The sequence below is a fragment of the Acanthaster planci genome, linkage group LG20 (genome assembly GCF_054643075.1).
Source record: "Acanthaster planci isolate LZ-2023a linkage group LG20, COTS_SCS, whole genome shotgun sequence".
NCBI lineage: Eukaryota > Metazoa > Echinodermata > Asteroidea > Valvatida > Acanthasteridae > Acanthaster > Acanthaster planci.
Window position 1 is genome coordinate 2,593,201 of NC_141796.1, and position 21,426 is coordinate 2,614,626.

The following is a 21,426-nucleotide window of genomic DNA, read 5'->3' on the forward strand; positions in this document are numbered from 1 at the left end:
CGAAAAGATGTTACACAAATTGTAAAATTGTTTCATGTTATTTCTCCTATCCAAGGGTTCCGGAAGCGCGCCATCAGGGTTCATCTTTCAGGCTCAATTATATCGTAGGCCTACTGCACTTGTACATACAAGTGCACGCACAATGTACATGTACATGTGTGTACAGTACATGTACCGTGCAACCTGACAACTGAGCGTTCGCGTCATATGCTGACCTAGTAGATAAATGCACACCCACTGCAAATCCTTTATCATTCACGTAGCGGCAAATACGACCTTTGGGTCACAATATTACAAAAAATGCACTGACTGTGTTTCCATTCGTAGATGGAGTTCCCAGAATGGAAACGTTTACCTGTTGTCGCCGAAGGTTTATATTCTTCGGTTCTATAGTGGGTGTGCTTGCACTGACCACCATTCTCACAGCAAGTAACTATCTTAGACGGACCAGCTGGGGTGAGTAATGTTTGTGTTGCATGACTGTGGACAATCCTCCAGTGTGTCTGAGATACTGAAATATTCAGTTGGAACCACCGACCACGGCAAATAGACGAGCCAGCGCTTGACTGTGTACTATCCACAAAGAAAACAATGACATATTATCCTCGGTGATTAATTAAAGGCACTCATAGGCCTATGTTTCATCCATCAAACACTCGAGACAGTCCTCCGGAATGATAATAATAATAATAACAAAAAAAATCCATGGCCTATTCCAGAATGAAACTCTGATTTCTGATATGTCATGTCTGCTTTGAAGGCCGTACATTATATTAACGACCATCAATAAATCTTGCCTACGTGCGCATTTTAGCCGTAACACAGCATGGCTGCAACCACGCAGTATCCACGATACATGTACACGGAATAACACAAAAGATGGTGGCTAGGCGCACTGCGTGATACGTGTGATTTACGGTATTATAGGGTGCAATGCACTAATTCCAGCTCCATTGGAAACAGTGTAAAATGAACAAAGTCTGGAGCCCCATTGAGGGCAACCGAGGTCCTTGAGGCCTCTCAAACAAAAAAAAAAAACCAAGGTGTTGTATGGTGCTTAATATTTCATTTGATTTTCAAGTTTTAGTAGGTATTAGCCCCAAACAAACCCGCCCCCAAAATGTGAATGTTCCCAAGTCTTCTCAGAAGCCATCAAATGACATCCCTCGATTTTACCAGTTTTTCTGTCAATTTTGCAATAACATTTTTGTCTGCTTTGCCCCCAGATGGGAGCAAGTGAATCTATGGAGATGACCCATTTTATATCACCGATTTAAATTGCAGTTTAACTATCCATCCACTTAAAGCACACATGTAAAATAAAGTGTGGTTTCGTCAGAACAACTTGTTGATAGAGTTGCTTGCCCCTTAATTTTTTTCCTAAGAACAATACTCCTGAAATTAAAAACAAATGTTATAAAATACTGTAATGCTGTAAACACAACATGTCAAAAGGCGATATTCACAAGTGCCTTTAAAAAAGACGTTCCTTGTTTGGTGTTGCTTTTTATTTCATCAAATTGGCTTTAGGCGATCCAGAGATTTGCTTTAGTAAACACAGACACTCAAAATGGACTTTTTACCACTTTCGGATTGAAAGGGTGACAATTACTTCAGGTTGTTTGAAATGTTACAGGCGAAATGCACTTAACAAATTCATTAGGTCTAGTGATCTGACTAGAAAGTGGTACAAACTCGGTTAGATTGCTTGTGTTTACTGAGAATACCTAAAACAAAATCACATAGAAAGCGGCATGAGGCCAAGCATTTTCTGTCTAAAACCATTTGAGTTATACGCACTGCACTGTCAATTGGCACCTCAAACGTACGTCAAAAATGGATGGGATTTGTTCGTACCCTTTCACAAAGGCATCTTTCAAAAATTAGGAATTCACGACTTAACGGCTATTTTTAAGAAAGTTCGTTGTTAACAGTCCTATTCCTAGTTATGCTATTCGGCAAGGTACAATTAAAGAGCTCTATTGCAGGTTGCCTACACAGTATAACTTACTTTCATTACCGCGTTATATAATGCGAAAACATAAGGCATTCTAACGCGCTAATTGAAAGTTGATGTAGGCGTGAAACGTGTGAAAACAATGAAATTCCCGAGCAGCATGCTGTGCTCTCTATATGCAATGACAGCTGGACAGTGTTGAAATCGATTGTAACCTAATCCATGTGTTATATTGCCGTGGCGGTGTATTTTGCACACATTTGGAACACACCTTGTGTTCATATTTGCCTAGGACAGGCAATACATGTATAAAATTTAATTGTATTTTTTACTAAATACTAAATAAAAATACTTTTCATTTAAAAAATTGACATTGATACAGCCCAATAAGAAGATGCGAATAATTAGTGTGGTTTTAGAGTTGATCTGCTGAAAAAGGATGCTCTTAAATTTCTATCCGCCCTGAGCAGAGGCACCCCCTCATCAGTTGAAAAGAGCCATGCTGGGATACCGGGAACGTATAACTTGTTATGGGTCGTAGTAAGTGGCAATCAGCATGCAACATGGCGACGTCCGTGTATGTTCTTTGGTGGTTAATGCTTGCATAACTAGGCTGAATTCTGTTCTAGAAACGAAACAACAAACAAAACGTCCATTTATGTGTTATGGGAAATTATTAATGTTAATATTGCAAAACTTCCCATTGTCTTTGGCTTTATATCTCGCCATTTCGCTACTTTTTTGGCTGTTCAGAAATAAAAATCCGTGTGTTCGTGCAGAACCCTGACGAGGAGGTTGTGTGTGATCATGTTCCGAGAACAGTGTTCTTGGGTCGTGTTCCCGCTGTTTGAGTGCGAGAACAAGAAACCTGTGTCAAGAACAGGCCGCCCAAACTCGACCATAAAGTGTCAGCTTACAGAGAACAGACGTAAACATTTTACGTTTGAGACACCGGGAACATTTAATGTTTCATGTAAACGGTGTGAAATAAATGAGACAAAGCTTCAGTAACCTATTCTGCTTCTTTACCTCTCTGATTTGTCTTCACTTTCTCTGACAATTTTCAGCCAGAGCCAAGGAACCTCTTCCCCGCTTGACGAGTTATACATTTAACAACAACTCAGGTGGACCACACTTGCCACCACACGGTCCAACTGCCCAGCTATCGCCAGCACCCACGGGTCTCGCCAAGTCAAGGGAATCCCCCCTGGATTACGAGTTCGTGATCGCCCACTATAACGAGGGACTGGATTGGCTGAGGCCCATTGCCAACCGCAGTCACGTGTACCATAAGGGCAAGGACGAAGCCCCGCCCTTTGCGATCCGGAAGTGGGAAAGGTTGCCCAACGTTGGTCGCGAGGCCCACACCTACCTTTACCACATCTTGAGCAATTACGAAAGCCTTGCCGACGTGACCGTCTTCTTGCAAGGGCACGGCTCGCGTCCTGACGTCCCCTTCTGCTATCCCGAGCCCATGGATTTCGTGGTCCATGCCAAGAAAAATGTGTTCTGCATCGAAAGCTTTAAATACAGCAACTGGAACCGCATCAATCACATTGGGAAATGGCGAAAGGACTTGGATGCAGGTCGCATGCGCAGGGCCAACCTCACGGTGGGAGAGTTCTACAAGACTTTGTTCGGTTCCCCTCATCCTGATCAAGTGATCAGATGCTCCGTGGGCTGTTTCTCGGCCACCCGGGAAAATCTCAGGCGGCACCCGCCTGGGTTCTATCGGACGGCCATTTCGTTTCTGGATGACCACAGCAACCCGGAAGAAGGTCATTATATGGAAAGGTTTTGGAAAATTATCATTACACCGGAGTGACAAGTTATTGAGTTTCAAAATAGTTTGTCAGAGCTCTGAAGCAGGCTGAAATGACGCTGCTTGGCAGCAGGAACCTATGCGTGTCGGCAGGGTTCTCGCCAAGATTCTCCCGGTGAGAGCAAATCACTTACAACCAGCAACCGATAAACCATTAACGGTGAAGGGGGAGGGGAAGTTATTTCCGTGGTATTTTGAAGGAATTTTGTGGTTTTAATCCCGATCCCGTATTAATTTTCTACAGCTCTTGGTTTTCCATTGGCCCTATTAAATTTCAGTTGTTCTCCAAGAGGAGACGATTGTCCTCTTGTTCCCCTTGCTACTCCCATGCCTTTGTTTCTGCATACAATTGGGGACCCTGACCAATAGAGGACAGTAAGGTCCCAGATTGACAGAGGGTCCCCGATTGCAGCTGTGTACAAAACATATGGGTGGTCTTCTGAAAAGTTAAAGTACAAACAAAAGAGGAACAATAGGGGGTCCCCAGTTGCAGGCAAATACACACTTGCGTGCGTATGCGCGGAAACACAGCAGGCAAGTTGGTCGAGAGCAGTGGGGGAGCTCGGGCTAACTGCACGGGGGGTGGCACCTCGTTGGTGCACACCCTTTTTTCAAGGGGACACCACAAGAAACAAGGTGCATCTGCATAGCTGTATAAACTCAACAGAGATCATTTACAGATTTTAAATGGGAGCAGGGGGGGTGTTGAACGAGCGTCCACTTGGGGGTGGGGTGCCCCCGTGCGTGCCTCCTCCCCCGTAATTGTGCCATCGCATATTACTTCAAGTCAGTGTCCATTTGAAAAATAGCAATTTATTCCCCAAATTTGTAGCCTTGAAGTTTGCTTTATCAAGGGAAAAAGCCTCACTTCAACGGGTCATTGACTGAACCTTACTTATTAGCGTGGCGCCTTCATCAATTATTAAAGGCAGTGAAATATTGTGTCCACGTTGGGAATGTTGGCATTTAATGTAAACGCGTCGCCTGTTCACAGCTGTGGATATTTAGTTTGGGTGGACGTGTCCTAACAGGGAATTGTTGACTTAAAACCATGCCTCAACCTGCTCCGACATGAAAAAAAGAAAGTAAAACCCGGTTAACTTGCAGCGGATGATAAAAACGAATTTCACATAAAATGTGCAATAGTGATCCATTTGGATTGTTTGGAATTAGTTTTCTGAAATGCTCTGATACTGTGGCGAACTTGGTTGAGTTAACTTGCGCTAGTAGCCTTGTGGAAAAGAAGTTTTTGTTGGAAACGTCTACTTTCAGTCTTCCATTTGTGTTTGATAATCTGTCACCGTTTCCACGAAGAGACGAAAATGTTCAAATGATATTTCATTTTTTTTCTCGATTTTGATGGTGTTCACTATTTGGTTTTAAAACCTCTTACCTGACTATTTTAACATGATTAATGACAAACTTAGATTAATGTTGTTAAGATCATGGATTTCGATAATTGCATTTTGGGTTTCCACAAAGAGACAGATCTGACTGCCTTTCGTACACGTGCAAAACGTATTGGCTGGAAAGGATGAAAAGTAGGTCAACTCAGGCTTAGTTTTCACATCTTTGCTACACTCAAAGACTCGCACACGTAAATGTGCGTGTTTAGCACAACGACCCAAATGTAGGAAAACGTAGATTTTCAATTCTACGAAAAGACACCGATTCTTACCAATTGATGTTGGGTAATTAACCACATATATTACTTGCTTACCGCAAAGGTTTCTTTCTCAACGAATTTCCAAGGGCTTTTATTGCAAAAACAATGTTCCATAATTATGGTTATTTAATTTAAATCAATACAGGCGATTCACAATATTGGGCCTCCAAGAGTTTGCAAGGCGTTGGCCAATCACAACGCACGGAATCTGTCGACCTCTCCAAACGCGCATGGGTAGACAGATCTCTCGCATAACGCGTTGCAAACTCTTGGAGGTGCACTATTATGAATCGAGATTTGTCTGTCTGCATACTCGGGTTATATTCCTTTTATCCTTCATTTGTTTCAATTATCATCATTGATTGCTTTTTATCTGTTCTTTTCAAAAGTTGATATTTGTTGTTTTTCTCTCTTACTTTCATTCCAACGATGAATTATTTTTTGCATCTTCTATTTCAGTTCGAGAATATTGATTATATATCTAAACTTCTTATCTTAAATCTAAGCTGTAAATTTGAATGTTTCCAATCCATTAATTTATAAAAAAGTAAAATAAACTAAACCTTTTCATTAATGATTACTGATCACCCGGTATATCCACAGTCCCTGCTTACGACAGAGGTTTCGCTGGCCGCATAATAAGTTTTGGAATGCTCCACTTAAAAACAATTATCTTTAGCAAGAGGTCAACAAGTATCAGTTATTGGGGTCAGCGTTTTTCATAAATGGTGAAGACAGGGTGTCATTTTTACGGTACATGTCAATTTTGATAGTTTGGTGTCAGTATTTCCAAAGAGAAGGACGGGTTTCCTTTTATTTATTGCGAAATAAATTTTGAATTGTAGCTATTTTTAAAAAGATTAATAATTGTGCGTTTTGTCTCCTGTGCAGATTTTTATTTACCTCACAATATTCGATTTCGAAAATAAAACGTCCGAAGGAATATCCAACAATCCTTTATCGTCATGCTTCCTCTCCAAAAATGGATCCCTCCAGAGAAGTCGTCATCTCTGTTTTGTTGTGTTTGTTTGTTTGTTTGTTTGTTTTGCCAAAGTAACTCGATTCCATTTGGGTGGGGTTCGTACAGAAGATAGGGTCAGACTTGTACAGGTACCATGCATGCCATACCCGAAGGCTTTGTATTTCTATGAGCGATATCGTTTTTCCCCTTCCCTCAAAGAGCAGCCATGTACATATCTATGCCCAATTTATAAAGTGCATCTGCCTTCATTCTTGGTGAGATTGTGAGGCTGCTTCTTTGCAAGTGCAATGGTTTCGCATCCACGGCCATTCGTGGCCACCTTAGATTGTGGCCATTCATTGTGCAGGGAAGCTGATGACGCATGCTCAGAGGTCACACCGTGCATCGCTCCCGCAGTACATGTACATTAATTTTATGTATGGAAAGGACAGGAAATGAGGCATTACTGACTGCAATTGCGTTGCTATCAGACAGCAGCAGTGCTAGCGGGAAATGCTAGTGCAGGCAATGTGAAAATCAAGCCTGCCAACGAATTAGCCTCATCCCACTTTTTACCCAGCCGGGACAGCGTTCTACAAGATAGGCACGCCCAACAGTGCTGGGTTTCTGGAGATCTAGCCTGACTGTGTACAGTCAATAATGAGCATGCTGTCTGTCGGCAGCGACTCCCGTCGGCCCGGCGGCGTCCGGGCGTGCGTTCTACCGCTTCTCGTTTTCTTCGTGTTTGTCGTCGGTTATCTCATTGGCAGCTGGTCGTCGCCCCTTTCCACCAACCCTGGTAAGTTTTTCGGAAACACAGCACCTTGAAAAAAAGTGTTTATGAAAGTAATTTTTCCATGGAGCGCTTTTATTTTTGCGACTTCTTCCCTAACGCACGTCCTCAACGATCCGCAAGCCCCTCGTGCTAAAAATAAACACATTTGCTGTCGCATAATGTTGTAAATCATTATAGCCATGTGCTCGTGAACGATCTCGTCTTCCATTCCATTGTTTAAAAAAATCTTGCTCCTTCGTTGACACTTTTTTAGTTCGAGTTATAATTTTTTCTAGGACATTTGTTATTTTATGTAAATCGATGGGCAGCTTAATTCGATAAAAATAAGGCTTAGACACCACAGGTGTGCCCGAAATTAATGGTATGGAGCGTTGAGTGGCTATATACGTGAATTCCATGAGCTAAACCATTTATTTTTTTTGTTTTACAGTACTGCGAGTTGATGAATAAAAGCCACTCAGTTAAATGGAAGGGATAGACCTGAGTAGGGGAAAAATATTTAAAACCGTGAGACAAATTAGGCTGGGTTTGTCGTCAGATATCCTGCCTTGGACCTTTATTTGGTTCAAGGTTTTACCCCAAAATATTGAGTTTAAAGAGGCATTCCTTGTGAATTCCTGTACTAAGTACCCACCACGTATAGACCAAAGCAGACAAAAGTGGTTAACAGAAACTTCTTAGAAAAACCATTCCAAACAGTATTGTTTTGTTTGCACGTTTAAAAGAATATATATAGGCCTATACACGTAAATATGTATTTGAATTGATGGATGCCCTGACCGTCTATCTGGTCAGTGACCGGCATACGCTGCGGCAGATGGGCTAAAGCCGATATAAGCTTCGAAGATTGCAAACAGCAATTGTAATCCTGTGAGATGTCTGTTATAAATCAGTTTAAAAATGCATTGATCTAGACTGTTTTTTGTGGGCAAATGTTTATTCGACTCCAGTTTTCTGTTTATGGCGGAAGATAAAATCTGCAGTTTAATGCCAATGGCATCTCGATGGGGAAAACAGTTCAAGTCACCCAAACAAGAATTTAGCACACCTGTCTTTTTCAATTAGTGTGCTAGGAGATAACTTTGGACTGCCCATGAAAACGTGAGCCGAGGGGTATTCTACATTTCACGAAAATTAGAAAAGCGATTGGCTGAGGGCGTAAGAACTCCCTCAGTTTCATTTGTAAATGAAGCAGTTTTGAAAATCAATATCTGTTCCCAAGAACACCAGGATTCAACCAGTTGCTTAAAATGTGTAATATCCGTAATACGTTCTTTTGGTCAATTACAGCGTGTCAACACGACGGGCTGCAAAGGTGTCAGGCATCTTCCTGCGAGAAAATTGCAGACACAGATGTCTCTGTCACTCTACATTGGCCCAAAAGCATTATAGTTTCCATTTTATGAAATGAAAACACGTTTGGCATCTCGCTTTTTATCCAAGTACTCACTTAGTTAATTATCACTTTCTCTTTAATTAAAAGCCAGTTCGTAATCCGCATTTTGACGGTGAACTTTAATATCATTATGTCGCCAATTTATTCAGATAAAAGCCGAGTGTTTGCACCTTTAAACCGATAGAGTTTCCCTTCGTTGTGATAAAGACATGCAGGAAACGCACACGCAAAATGAAGTCAACGAGGTTCTCTAAGCTAACACAAGACACCGCGGCGCCATTTTCACCACTGATCGTATTTTATATTGACATCACCACAGCAGCAGCATTTCAGCGGATCATATTAAAAATTTACAGACCGTCGAACTAGTTCAAACTAGGGCCCATAACTGAAACATCGAATGACTTTAATGTGATATTTCAGAAAACAAGCTTTCAGTTCCCTGGGAAAAAAACGACAGAAGTCCAATACATCATTGACTCAAGCCTACATCATTACATCATGCATACATCATGCTGCTTAAACTGTTCATAATATTCAGGTTTCTTCTGGCTCTGCGTAATAACTATATCTCATGTAAATTTAGAAGCTGATGGTCTTTACGACTAAAGTGAATTATGCGCCAATTAGAAAATTGATTCAGGCCACGATGAATACATTGCAACTGTTATGATATGATCTCCCCACCTCCATGTTTTAATGTACATTTAAAATTCAGCGCAAGCCAGACGGCCCGGATAGTTTAAGGGACACGGTATGCGGAACACGCGGCCGCGGAGCCGCCGGTCTTACGCTACGCAAATTGCACGCACAATATAAACCCACCCACAGTATAAAAAAACTGAAATAACTCATGGCATGATGCAGATAATGCATTGGCAGTCACCATTCATTTTCTTGCGGGCTCTATTTTGCATGAGTGTTCCTGACCTTTTTCTACAAAGGAACACGCATAGCACGACATATCTATATTGCCAATTGAATTCTACGGCCTTCCAGGATTTGTCCATGCATGTCACGAGGGCAAGAAATACAATAGGCCCAAGGACAAAGCAATGAACAACTCGTGCACGGACTGAGTATGAAGCCAAACGCTGCCTTTTTTCTTAAAGCAGGATGATTTTCTGGAAACGCATATGAGGTTGGTTGTGAGATGTGCCTCTCTCTTCATTCTAAAGTACAAACTCTCTAACTTTGACTAGGCTCCGCTGTCAGAATTGGTTGGACTTTGACTAAATTGCTTGAGCAGCCCTGCTCTGTATAGCTGCAAGCGAACTGGGGTGCGGTTGTTAAGAGTGATAATTGTCCATAATCTACCATCATGGACACACGTATTGGGAAAAAAAGAATGCGCTTTTGGTTTTCCCAATTACACAGTAGCCTAGGGGTGTGAATTTACGTTTAATTTGAAAAAAAAAAACCAAACGTTCAGTAACTTTCCCATACCGTTTAAAGGTGTAAACGTCCCACCTTTACCACGGTATCATTGAAAACTAACAAACTGTGCAATGTTAACAGTTGACACAAAGTTCCGGTGACGAATTCATGGACATTTGACAGTCCAATAGGTTTGTACAGGGAATGTCTAAAATCGCAATTCATGATACAATATATGTAAATGTCTGATCTCTAAAACATGAACATTTGCTGTATAAGCCTGTATATGAATGTTCACTTGTGTCGAGAGAAATCAGACATTCGTTGAACAAACGACTGTCATGAGGTATACAGGCTATTTTCTTGCCAATGTCAATGAAAAATGGTGGAAAGCGTCACACCCAATGTCAGAATCAATTTTAGCATTACTCTGCGTGTAATAGGGTGGATTTTGTTGAGCGTTCGTTTTGCTGAGCAATGAATTAATGAATTGTTCACCTGGGTAGTTTTTCTTTGACATTCTTTGAAACATATTAACTTGTTCTTAAACTTAATGTAGGCAGATTTGTCATGAACTGTAGGACTCTTAAGATTTTGTTACACACAGAGGTTATTTCTCTGATTGAACAACGAATTCCTGTCGTTATCCAAGGTGATTTGACTTATTAATACGACTTCGGAGCTCACACTGAGGAAATTTCCTATCATAAAAATATGGCATTCTCATAGGCCTCATAAGCATTATCTGGCGCAGGTAATCTCTGCCAGTGAAGGCCATTATGATCCTGGTTAAAGTGCTGGATATTTCTTTTACTAACATCACGCTTGACACATGCGGCAGTTTTCGAATTTTTAGTTGTGCGCTTGTCGATTGCGATAAAGTCAGGTAAATGATCACTTATATCAGTCATAAGGATACCTGCACCTGTGATTAGAGAAATCATTTGTAAACGTATCTTTCAAGGTAATAGAACTTTCACCAGTGACCCTGGTAGGTTTATCAATCACTGGATGGAAGGAACGCGCAGACAGCGTTTAAATATGGAATTGCACAGAGTTATATGTGTTATATTGCAGCAAATCTACATGTCTATTAGAATCTCATGTGTGTTCTCATTTTCGATTCTACATATCATTGAGTAATTCCACAAATCTAGCAGAGGAGACATCAGGGGGCTTGTAGATTATTCCCACAATAATGTTACCCATTTTGGAGTTTCCATCTCAACAATGCATGATTCAATTTTCAGTGTCTTGATGCAAATATTGTTTCTGATCTTATTGGCGTAATCTTCTTGGATATAGACTGCAGCTCTGCCATATTGTTTAGTTGGTTGGCAAAAGCCTTCAATGACATAACCTGGAGTATTTACAAGAGGATCGCCAAGAGACTTCAAGCCTTATCACGTGAAGTTTAATTACGGGCTTATTATACTATTTTATTTATATTATTTTCATAAACACTGTATGCCCTGTGCTTGTCCGAGAGCTTGCGAAGAAATTTTACAAGCTTACTCGGGTGGGATTTACGGACGCAAGCTCTCGGACAAGCACAGAGCATACAGTGTTTAAATACATAAAAAATATATATATATATATATAAATACAAATGTGGGGTAGGGACAAAACCATTAATTAAAATTAACATCTCCCCGACACAAAAAGCACATCTCACATCTTGACAATAGGTGGCGGTACCCGCTGCAACACCTGACTCGGACCGGTCAGCCGATTCCAGCAAGCTCGGTTGTCGAAGGAGGAGGTGGCGGGTTCAAGTCCCACCCGAGTAAGCTTGTGAATTTTTTGCAAGCTTTTGGACAAGAACTGAGTATACAGTGTTTATAAATATAATACGTCGGGTGAAGGCAAAACCGGTATATAAAATTAACACACCCCTGACGCAAAAAATACATCTTGACAATAAGTCTCGGAAATACCAGCGATGGGAAAATCATTGTCTAAAATACCCCCCCCCCCGGTAAAAGTAAAGGTTCCGCCAAAGAACCCCCCCCGGGAAAGCCGTGTTATCTTTTTTTACCTGATCCCATGATTTCACCGACATGTGAAACACCCAGAATGAAGCGTGCCATTGCTGCAGATTTCAAGTCGATATTTACTTCTCTAATGTCATGTAAGTGTGGGCTGATAAGCATTATGCAAACATGGGGCAACCCCCCTGACAAAAGAAGAATGCAAACAAATCGAAGCAGTGATCTTACAAATGAAATAAACAGTGTGCAGTGTTCGGGTATTGTAAAAGTAGCAACGCTCAAGGCACAAGAGGCGGCAGTGTGCCATTCGTGGAATAGCTTCACCATTGAACACAGAAGAGACCCCTGACCCGGTGGACTGCACCAACCTGAGGGCTCACTATACATTGAATAGTGGCCATTTTTACTTTGGAACCAGAAGGGCTGTTCAGTTTATACGCAGCACAGCATGCAGTCATTGTGGGATAATTGTCCATGTGTACTGACGGTATAATTCTCCATTTTGGTTCCAACAGTTGAGACACTCATGTCGCAGCTCTCTCAGTAAATAGCTCTCACTTGAAGTACCAGCCGATGGCGCTGCGCGTACGGAGTCGATTCTGTTAGGTACTCGGACTCTACCTTCCTTCGTTCGAAACTAATTTTCATAGCATTTATAGAGAATGGTAAGGATGAACTTATTGTCGCGAGATCCATAGATTTCATGCAGGATCAACTGAGAGTGCAGTGCGGTCGAGCGATCCTGCATATTCTGTGTCATGCGTCACAGCAACAGGCATCGTCGGGAAGAAGCGAGGCATTACTTGCAAATAACGGACCACTTTTGTCCCAGCTGTGTCGGTGTTAACCGATGAGGTCAAATACTGCTTCAAGTGTACCCAGACTAACCGATCAAAGAATCATTCGACACAAAGCAACAGTGAAACGAAATACTAATATAACTAAGACGAAATCGACATACATAGCAACTTGGTTACTGAATCAAAAGTCACACACAAAAGCACTCTCCACCAAGCAAAAATGCCCCCTGAATGGACAACAAATAAATAACCAATGACAAAGTGAACACCTGTTTTCTCAAAATGATGTGCCTGAGTGTTTTCTGTATAGGGATGCCATCTTTACTGGCTATGCATACACATTATTGAAAATTAATGATTGTGACTTCTTTATTTCGTCCTGTGACATTGATTTCTGCGTAAAACTTAAAGGCTCATTCTGTTACATTCTGTGACTTTTGATTCAGTAACCAAGTTGCTGTGCATGTCAATTTCTTCTTTGTTATAAAGCTAATCACTTGCTTTTGGGCATGTGATTAGTAAGGGGTATTGCAGCATACCTGTATACAAAAATTGTTTATTTCTATGGAGTGAATTTTTATGTGTGGCCTGTGACAGAAGTGGCAAGTTTCTTTTGCTGTCCAGTGTAGTATTTAGCATTTTTTTGGGTATAGTTTTTCGTTGCCGCTACATAAAAGTAAAAAAACAGAATGCAGTTGGAGGGGCTCTGTGCTGAACTTCATTAATAGGCTATTTCATCACATTCTGTTATCATTGTATGCATGCATTACCTGGCTAATAATTTAACAGCAGAATCGATTTTTGGACAGAGTATTACGAAAGCCACTGTTGCCATGAAGCATACATTTTCAAAAAGTGAAAGTATTTTTAAAATTTATTACCATTTTTATCAAGTTCATTTTTTATGATGCAAAACGAACTTGAAAGTACATCTCGCCTGAAAATACGTTTGTGATTTGGGCGGTCATAATAGAGATCTGTTCAGGGTTATTCGCGACATTCGTCCAGTCGGGGAACACGAATAGCTAGTTAGGCATCCATGAAAGAAGGAAGCCTTGAGAAATCCTGGGTATTGATTGATTAATTCATTCCTCTTGGTTTATTTCAACATCAGTAATCACCTCCTTCATGGCACAAAGACCAATAGTTATATGAAAACATTGAAACATTCAATATATAATTACGAGCATTAAGATAAATAGCTAGTCAAACATATAGCATAAAGAGAAGTAAACATTGGCAGTGAGGAAATACATATGCACAGCAGAACATAATCATACGATGCCTGGTTAACAAAAAATTGTCATACTGGTACATACTGTCATTCAAAAAAATGCAACTCTCAAGAATGAGATAAACCGAACGCTTGTTCGATATTGGCGTTTTTCTTTTTGTCACATAAAAGAAATTAGCAGTTTTTCGGAATTTTCTCTGTGAATTGTTCTGTGAAGATAATTGCACCATTGATATAGGACTGAGCGCAGTTTCATTATGCTAGCACACCAGCCATTCAACATTCCGGATTTACTAATGTCATGCACCGTCGTCCCCCGCAACTGGAGCGGAATGTGCGGTATACCTGAATTCCCGACGCGGCACGTGCACAATCCAACCACCCAACGATAGACCCAGTACAGAAGCAAGGCTAACGCAATATCAATATCAATGGAGCCATGTTTTCTCATTGAAAATGAAATCTTTGTAATCAGTACCAGGCAGATGTTTTCCTGTTAAAAAAATGATTGTTTGAGTGACCTCGTGTTTTGACGCTGGGGACAGGCAAATTACGGTATTAACTGTGATAAACTGCACAGATGTTTGAACTTTCGCTGGGGAATTTTACTGAGGACAACGCCTATTCAGCAATAAACGTCGATTCGATCAATAGCCAGTACAGCTGGTGGAAAGGGAGGCTGGACTGGCAAGGCTCAACGGCTTGAAGAGGTTCGTAGAGAATTTCTTAGCAGCTTACACGGCAACAGATTTGTTTAGGAAGTGCTGTCTCGCGTGTGTTTTCATCTGGCGAGTCAGTGCGAACATAGTGTGGGTAACAAGTAGAAAAATGTGACTTCAAGCATAACCTCTTCGTGAATTTCCCAAAGCCATTTTACAAGAATAGGCCTACTACTCCCTACCCTGTGGAAACTGCAGTTTTGCTCTGTGTAAACCCAACTCAACTTTCACTATAACTGCAGTTCTCGAGCCATCTTTGAAACAATGTTTAGCAGGTGTGTACCATAAATCACTTCGCAGGTGCGTGTAAAACGCCCGCAAGGGACTTTACAGGGTGTTTCTGAAAAGGTAATCCAACTTTAAGGAGTTAACATGACCATACTACATACCTTTCAGCAAGGGTCAAGGTATCACATTAAAGTAGAGACTAAGAGCGTTAAAATGACCCGAAGGTTTCTTGTCCAGGGCCATGCATGATTGATCACCATCACCCAGAATTTAGGGTGCAAAAATGTGGTTGGTTCACTTTCATGTAAAACAAAATCAACACAAATTCCCATTCAATGAAAGATTATTTATTAAGTTAGCACACATTCATCAACAGAATTCAACATTCCAGACATCTAGCAGCCGATTTCCAAATCCTCTCACTGGCCAACACCTTCCGCCGCCGAATAATATGGAAGGGCTGCCTCTCTCTAAACAAAGTCCACATCGACCGTCGCATGTCTCCAATTGATACTCTGACAGTATCCGCATTTGCTCTCAGAATATCCACCTCCCTCCGAATCCAGTCTCTTAAATCCTGCATGTTTAATGTGGTGGCGTGGTGTAACTCGATTCTTCAGGTAGCCCTACAAGAAGAAGTCGCAAGGTGCGAAGTCAGGTGACCGGGGGCCTTCAATGGGAAGGTTCACAGCAACCACACGCTGATTAGAAAGTTCTCTGAGACGTTTTGGGACAGCAATGAGACAATGGGCCGGGGCCTCATCTTGGGCCCACCAAACATAGCGGGACAGTCCATTTCGCTAGCACTGAAAATGCATCTCCATCAGGGGAACAACCTCCTACTGGATCATACGCAGAAGCACCTGTGACCATTCACAAATTTTGCTTCGAAGAAGGAAGCTCCAATGAGTACTCTACTGCCGCATATTCCAATCCAGACTGTCACTTTTTCCGTGCTCATTCTCTGCTCGAAGTTGAATTCTGGCAGTTGCTTAGCTGGGGCGTACTAGTGGACGACATTGTGGGTGTTGACATCCCTATTCATTGCGAAACCAGCTTAATCACCAATCTCGAAATTGCGTAGGAATCTGGGATCTCTGCAACAGCGCTCCAGGAGCCACTCACAGAACTGTTGTCTTCTTGCCAAATCAACAGGCAGAAGCTCATGTCGAATGTGGATGAAAATGGATGGCAATGCAGGTCCAGACTAGTAATTCGGTTTGAAAGAGGCTTGGTTCGACCAACGCCATTCCGTCTTGCACTTGTCTCTCATGGATGGTCAACCAGCTGCCGTCTCGCTGCATCGATGCTTACTACAGATCTTCTTGTCCTCCGCCGTCCGGAGTGAATTCAGTTCCTGTTTAAGCTGGTTCCATGTATTTCACACATTTTAACATTGGCCTGGATTGTTTTCTTTGCTGGTGGGTTTCTGTCTCTGAATGCTTCTCAAAAGCATTCGGTGTGGCTTGCAAACTTTTAGTTTCTTGAAATGTCTTTACCTCAAAAATTCCCTATTCAGTGGTTAGCTGCACCTTCGTGGTAACAAGCTTGTTTGATGGCCAGATTGGACATGCCAGGCCTTTTGAATAAACCCATTGCATAACAGGCAAGACATTATCACAATCAAGGTGTGGCAGTTGGTCAAGTGAAATGCGACGAGGCTGAATAAATGAACCTGTGCAGTTTTGGTGCCATGATTTCAACCCATTGGTATTCACCTAGGCAATATCATGATTAGGCAAGAAAGGTGTCATTTGAAAGCCCTTCTCTTCAGTTTTATTGCTATTCCCCTCAAAATGCTGTATGGGATGCCACACAGGTATATTAACCTTTGGAAGTTGGATTACCTTTTTTTTTAAACACCCTGCAAAATGGATTTTACGCCACAGCATAATTTGGCTAGCTTTCCTCCAAATGTTTTGCAATAGACGAAAAACATGTATAAGCATAAAATTCTTGGAAGTTAATGCAGTATTTCAGAAATTGCCATGCAGTTTACAGCACAGAGTAGGCCTATGTCTTTGCCTTATTTTGCGCTTTCACAGAAAAGCGCAAGGGAACAGAGCTGGTGCCTATATGCAGGCGCCCTCAGGCCCAAAGTCATGTGCTAAAACGATTCTGCTCTCTGCTTCAACATTAGCGCCTTAAGGCTTAAGACCAAATTCACACCACGCAAAGGTACAGTGAAATGTCGAGTCCCATCGCTCAAACCGTGCGTTCGATTACTTCCCCTTGCGCTTACTTCGTGCAACAGCAATTGTGTTTTAACACCCACGTGACATCGTTTGCTTACCAATAAAAGGCAAAAACTCGACGGTAACGAGTTGACGCCATTATGAATACATGTAATTTCAAAATTATCACATGTAGGACCAGATTATCCAACAGGCACTGAAGGTACTGCGTTTATTGGCTGCCAAAATTGGGGACATTCGAACATTTTCAGGGTCAAGGAAACTGCACCACAGATCGTCCTATACGCCCTCTGTGTGTCAGGAAATCTTTGTGTATTTGGAAAATCGGTATGCGTCCATCTGCTTTCATTACACATTTCTGTTTAAAAATGTAGCGATTTTTTTTTGAATTCTGGAAGAAATCTGCTCATTCAAAGTATTTCATCAATGAACCTGATGTCGCTGGATATACTCTATACGCGAACATACAATAATACCTAAAGTGTCCCAGTTGAATCTTTAAGAGCCATTTGGCGGGTCTGTGCACATTGCTTCAAACTTCGTTAGCAAATATAAAATGCGAAATGTGAGATAGATGCGGTGCCTTGTGTGGCGTATGGGGCTTGCAAACGGAGTGCCTACGGCACTCTTGAACTTGCCCGGATCACATACTTACCCGAATGGGCTCTAATTTGAAGTACGTGCACATTGTAAGAAAGACCACAAAGTAAGTGGTCGTTTGTACGCCGGTGCTTTTGGCTAATGTAATCCATGTTGTTGTGTTCAGCCATGGTCAGCCGGATCGAAAGAGGCTGTACGCGCGCATACTTCTGTTTTTCGAAACGAGTCAAACGCACGGGTAAGGGAGAATCGAACGCACTCGAGGTGTCCTACTGTAATTCATTCATTATATGTTTCCCGACGCAGAATTTCCAGTTAATGCGTGTTGTGACTGCACTTTATCACTTTGATTCTGTGCTTGTGTTTGTGCCTACAGCTGCACACCCTCCACCCCTACCTGCAGAGACCAGAAAAGCCAGAGAGCGGCAGCTCCTCGACAGGAGTCCGAATTTAGCGAACGCTTCTCTGGTAAGCCCCCCGGCAGCTGGTTCCTCCAAAGAAACCGCCTCCCAAACAAGCTCCATTGGTCCGCAGAAACAAGTCTCTCCACCTGGTCGAGCAACTCTCGAATACGAGGTTGTCGTGTCTCACTACAACGAGCCGCTTGATTGGTTGAAGCCGTGCGCAGAGCAAGCAGGTCACGTGTACCATAAAGGATCAGACAAGGGTCCACCCTTCAACATGTACAAGTGGGAAAGGTTACCCAACGTGGGCCGAGAAGCCCACACCTATTTGTACCATATTTTGCAAAATTACGACAGCCTCGCTGAAGTGACCGTTTTTCTACAAGGGCATGGGAGCCAACCGCATATTACCTGGTGCTTTGCCGATCCCGCAGAATTCGTTGCCATGGCCAAGAAAAACATCTTCTGCAAAAAGCACGGTTCCTACGGCAACTGGGGCCGAATAAACCACTTTGGCAAATGGCTGAAGGACCTAAAGGCGGGGAGCATGCGGCGGGCCAAGTCCACAATGGGCGAATTCTACACCGCCTTGTTTGGTACCCGACCTCCAAGAGCAGTTCCCGCCTGTTATGCGGGATGCTTCTCAGCCTCCAGAGCAAATCTCCAACGGCATCCCAAGACCTTCTACCAAAAAGCTCTTTCTTTTGTGAATGACCATAGCAATCCAGAAGAGGGTCACTACTTTGAGAGGCTCTGGGCTGCCATAATAAATATGCACTAATTACCAGCTGTGTGGTACTTTAAAAAAGCAAAACTGACGAAGTGACATCTGGCACTCAAGAGCGGAACTATAAAGTCCTTGAATTATCATTATTCATTGTTTGAGGATACATACATTTTTGTGCCTTAGATTTTTATGTTTGTTCGTATACTGTGTATATATTCTTGTTGCATTGCATTCGCTGTTCTCGGGCGCTTTTGTTTCCGTGCCGAATGAAACAAAAGTAAGTGAAGAGGGAAAAATAACATATGGAACGGTTTGTTCCGTATTATTTGTTGCTGTATATTGAGGATGTAGAAATAAAAATGAACATAGTGAGTTCCAGAGACATGCAGTATTGGCTCTTTTGGCACACCCATGACTATTAAGGTAGCCTAAACCGGATTTGCGTATAGTACGCAGGATAACACGACATATTCGTGTACTCACCTTTTTGAGTTTGTTTCTGCATTCAGTTGGGGACCCTGAACAATAGAGGACAATAAGGTCCCCGATTGACAGAGGTCCCTGATTGACAACTGTGTACAAAACATATGGGTGGTCTTCTAAAAAGTTAAAGTACAAACAAAAGAGGAACAATAGGGGGTCCCCAATAGCAGGCAAATACACACTTGTGTCGTCGTTTTCACCCAAATAGGCACGGACGTGTATAATATAATCTGGACTCGCAATGCTCTCAATCAGCTTATAAAGTCATTGAATCCATTCGCGGCCATTTTACCGAGCTGAATACAAAGCTGTCCTGGCAATGCCTGCCTTTGTTCTTCCTGATGGGGGGGGGGAACAAGCATTTGTATTCGGCTCGGTAAAATGGCCGCTGGTTGGCTTCTCTTTCATACAGAGGCGTTGCAAGTCCAGGTTTTTTATATACGTCCGTGTATCTAAGGTCCTACAGCAACAAACATGAAGAATGTTCTCTTCCTACTTTCTATCTTTTTTACTTTACTTTGGTTAACTGATTTTGAGAGCACCGCCCCTCTGAAATTGCACCCCAGTCCTCAACACGTTGTATAGTAAAACCATACCCGTCTATAATAACTAATTTGGAACTATAGTGTAAGTACTGGTAATGATATTGGACCGATTCCACTGTTGTGTGTGGGTATATATTTGTAAGTGTTGTTTGTGTGTATATTTTGGGTAAAATGCAAGTATTGTGTAGATGCTCATCATGCATCAACGGGTTTTATTTCTAATTCATTGAAGCAATACATTGGTGACGGTCTTTCATTTACATGTTGCCATCTGTTTCTGACTGACTTGCTACCAGCAACTTGTCTTCTGGAATTTAGCATGATAATGCTCGGCGCGTGCACTGTTGGCACGTGATCAGAAAGCAGCACCGTGGAACAGCCATTGACGTTTTTGTGGCGTAGCGGAACGGTCATGCTGGAGCAAATTTCACAAAGTGCCATCGAAGATTACCAAAGACAATATCAACTGGGCGTTTAAAGATTGGGTCATACTCGGTGCGAACGCGAAATTGTGACTTCAGATCAAATATTCGTCACAGCGAATTTGCAAACGCTGACCACATTTCACCTCGATAGAAATTTTGCTGCATTTTTTAATGTCAAATTCTCTTCGTTTTCGCATTCGCTTGTACAGTCATTTGTAAAAGTTTAGGACCACCCAATACAAAATGCAAAACCTGAAGAGAAACCAAACTTAAACCAATCAATCATGGCAACTACATCTCCGTAATTTGAAATATGTTAAGAGTCTAATATTAAGTGTGCCTTCCTTATTCCTAATCACGCAGACTGGCTTTTTTTTTTTTTACTCATGCTGCCTCACAGACAAAATGCCATTCAAGACCTACCTTTGCCAAAAAAATTCTTTCAAATTCGTATATAGCACTACACTGATTTTATGCACCACTGTAAAAACATGTGGTGTAATCATTCAATGAGACAATGTAATGCAAGCCCAGTGACAGAAATACCAATAAAATTCCAGTTGGTCTTAAACCTTTGCAAATGCTGTATATACTAATAGCCGATCTTCGGTCCTTGCGAATATTTCACTGCAGGTGAATCAACCGTTGGCTTAGTCTTACTCTAAACGTCTGAGCGTATGCCTTGAAGTCGAAAAGCACAAGAGGAAGACATGAATCAGGATCATAATAAACGTATCTGTGTTTGCTTTTTAATAGTATTTACAAAGAAACTTGACCACAAATTTTTTATTTACATGTGTTAATTCCTTAGAGATGTCATCCATTTTGAACTCATTAGTGTATTCGTTACCAATTTTGTCACAAGTTGTGACTTTGCAGATTTGGAAAGGCTCAAAAGTCCCATGTTCAGTAATCTGCAGAGATATTTTGTAATGGATAAAGTTTAATAAACTCTCTTCCTTGAGAAAAGGAAGTAAAACATGTTACTTCTTTGTTGTGGCGCTTTCTCTCCAGAGTAGAATTTCACCAGCCGGCTCTTCCTCCTCGATGTGCACAAAACAAGGGAAAACAATCGAACAATGACAGCTCTTTCGAAATTA

The 21,426-nt window shown here is 41.8% G+C and overlaps 2 protein-coding genes across 6 annotated transcripts in view; both read left to right on the forward strand.

Moving 5' to 3' along the window:
- On the forward strand, positions 1 to 21,307 carry LOC110975586 (uncharacterized). 2 transcript variants are annotated; one of them, XR_015423453.1, is made up of 3 exons: positions 1 to 456; positions 3,025 to 4,177; positions 19,431 to 21,307. XR_015423453.1 is itself a non-coding variant. In XM_022228171.2 (2 exons), exons 1-2 carry the CDS (start codon positions 342 to 344, stop codon positions 3,780 to 3,782), a joined length of 873 nt encoding a protein of 290 aa, XP_022083863.2. In that variant the 5' UTR covers positions 1 to 341; the 3' UTR covers positions 3,783 to 6,398. The 2 variants fall into 2 exon arrangements, 1 of the variants encoding a protein (XP_022083863.2); XM_022228171.2 differs by lacking the exon at positions 19,431 to 21,307 and having other exon boundaries at positions 3,025 to 6,398.
- LOC110975458 (uncharacterized) overlaps positions 6,798 to 21,426 on the forward strand; it is a 22,362-nt gene continuing 7,733 nt past the window's right edge. Inside the window, exons 1-2 of one of the 4 annotated variants that reach the window (XM_022227976.2) lie at positions 6,798 to 7,205; positions 18,119 to 21,307. In XM_022227976.2, coding sequence (XP_022083668.2) covers positions 7,067 to 7,205; positions 18,119 to 18,927 — 948 coding nt within the window. In that variant the 5' untranslated portion in view covers positions 6,798 to 7,066 and the 3' untranslated portion in view covers positions 18,928 to 21,307. Of the gene's footprint in view, positions 7,206 to 18,118; positions 21,308 to 21,426 lie in introns of those variants that run through there. The other 3 variants (XM_022227974.2, XM_022227975.2, XM_022227977.2) reach the window with 3 other exon arrangements.

Coding starts and splice junctions, on each gene's coding strand:
- LOC110975586 (XM_022228171.2), top strand. CDS start 342: ATGGAAACGTTTACCTGTTGTCGCCGAAGGTTTATATTCTTCGGTTCT. Junction 457..3,024: donor TCTTAGACGGACCAGCTGGG/GTGAGTAATGTT, acceptor GACAATTTTCAG/CCAGAGCCAAGGAACCTCTT.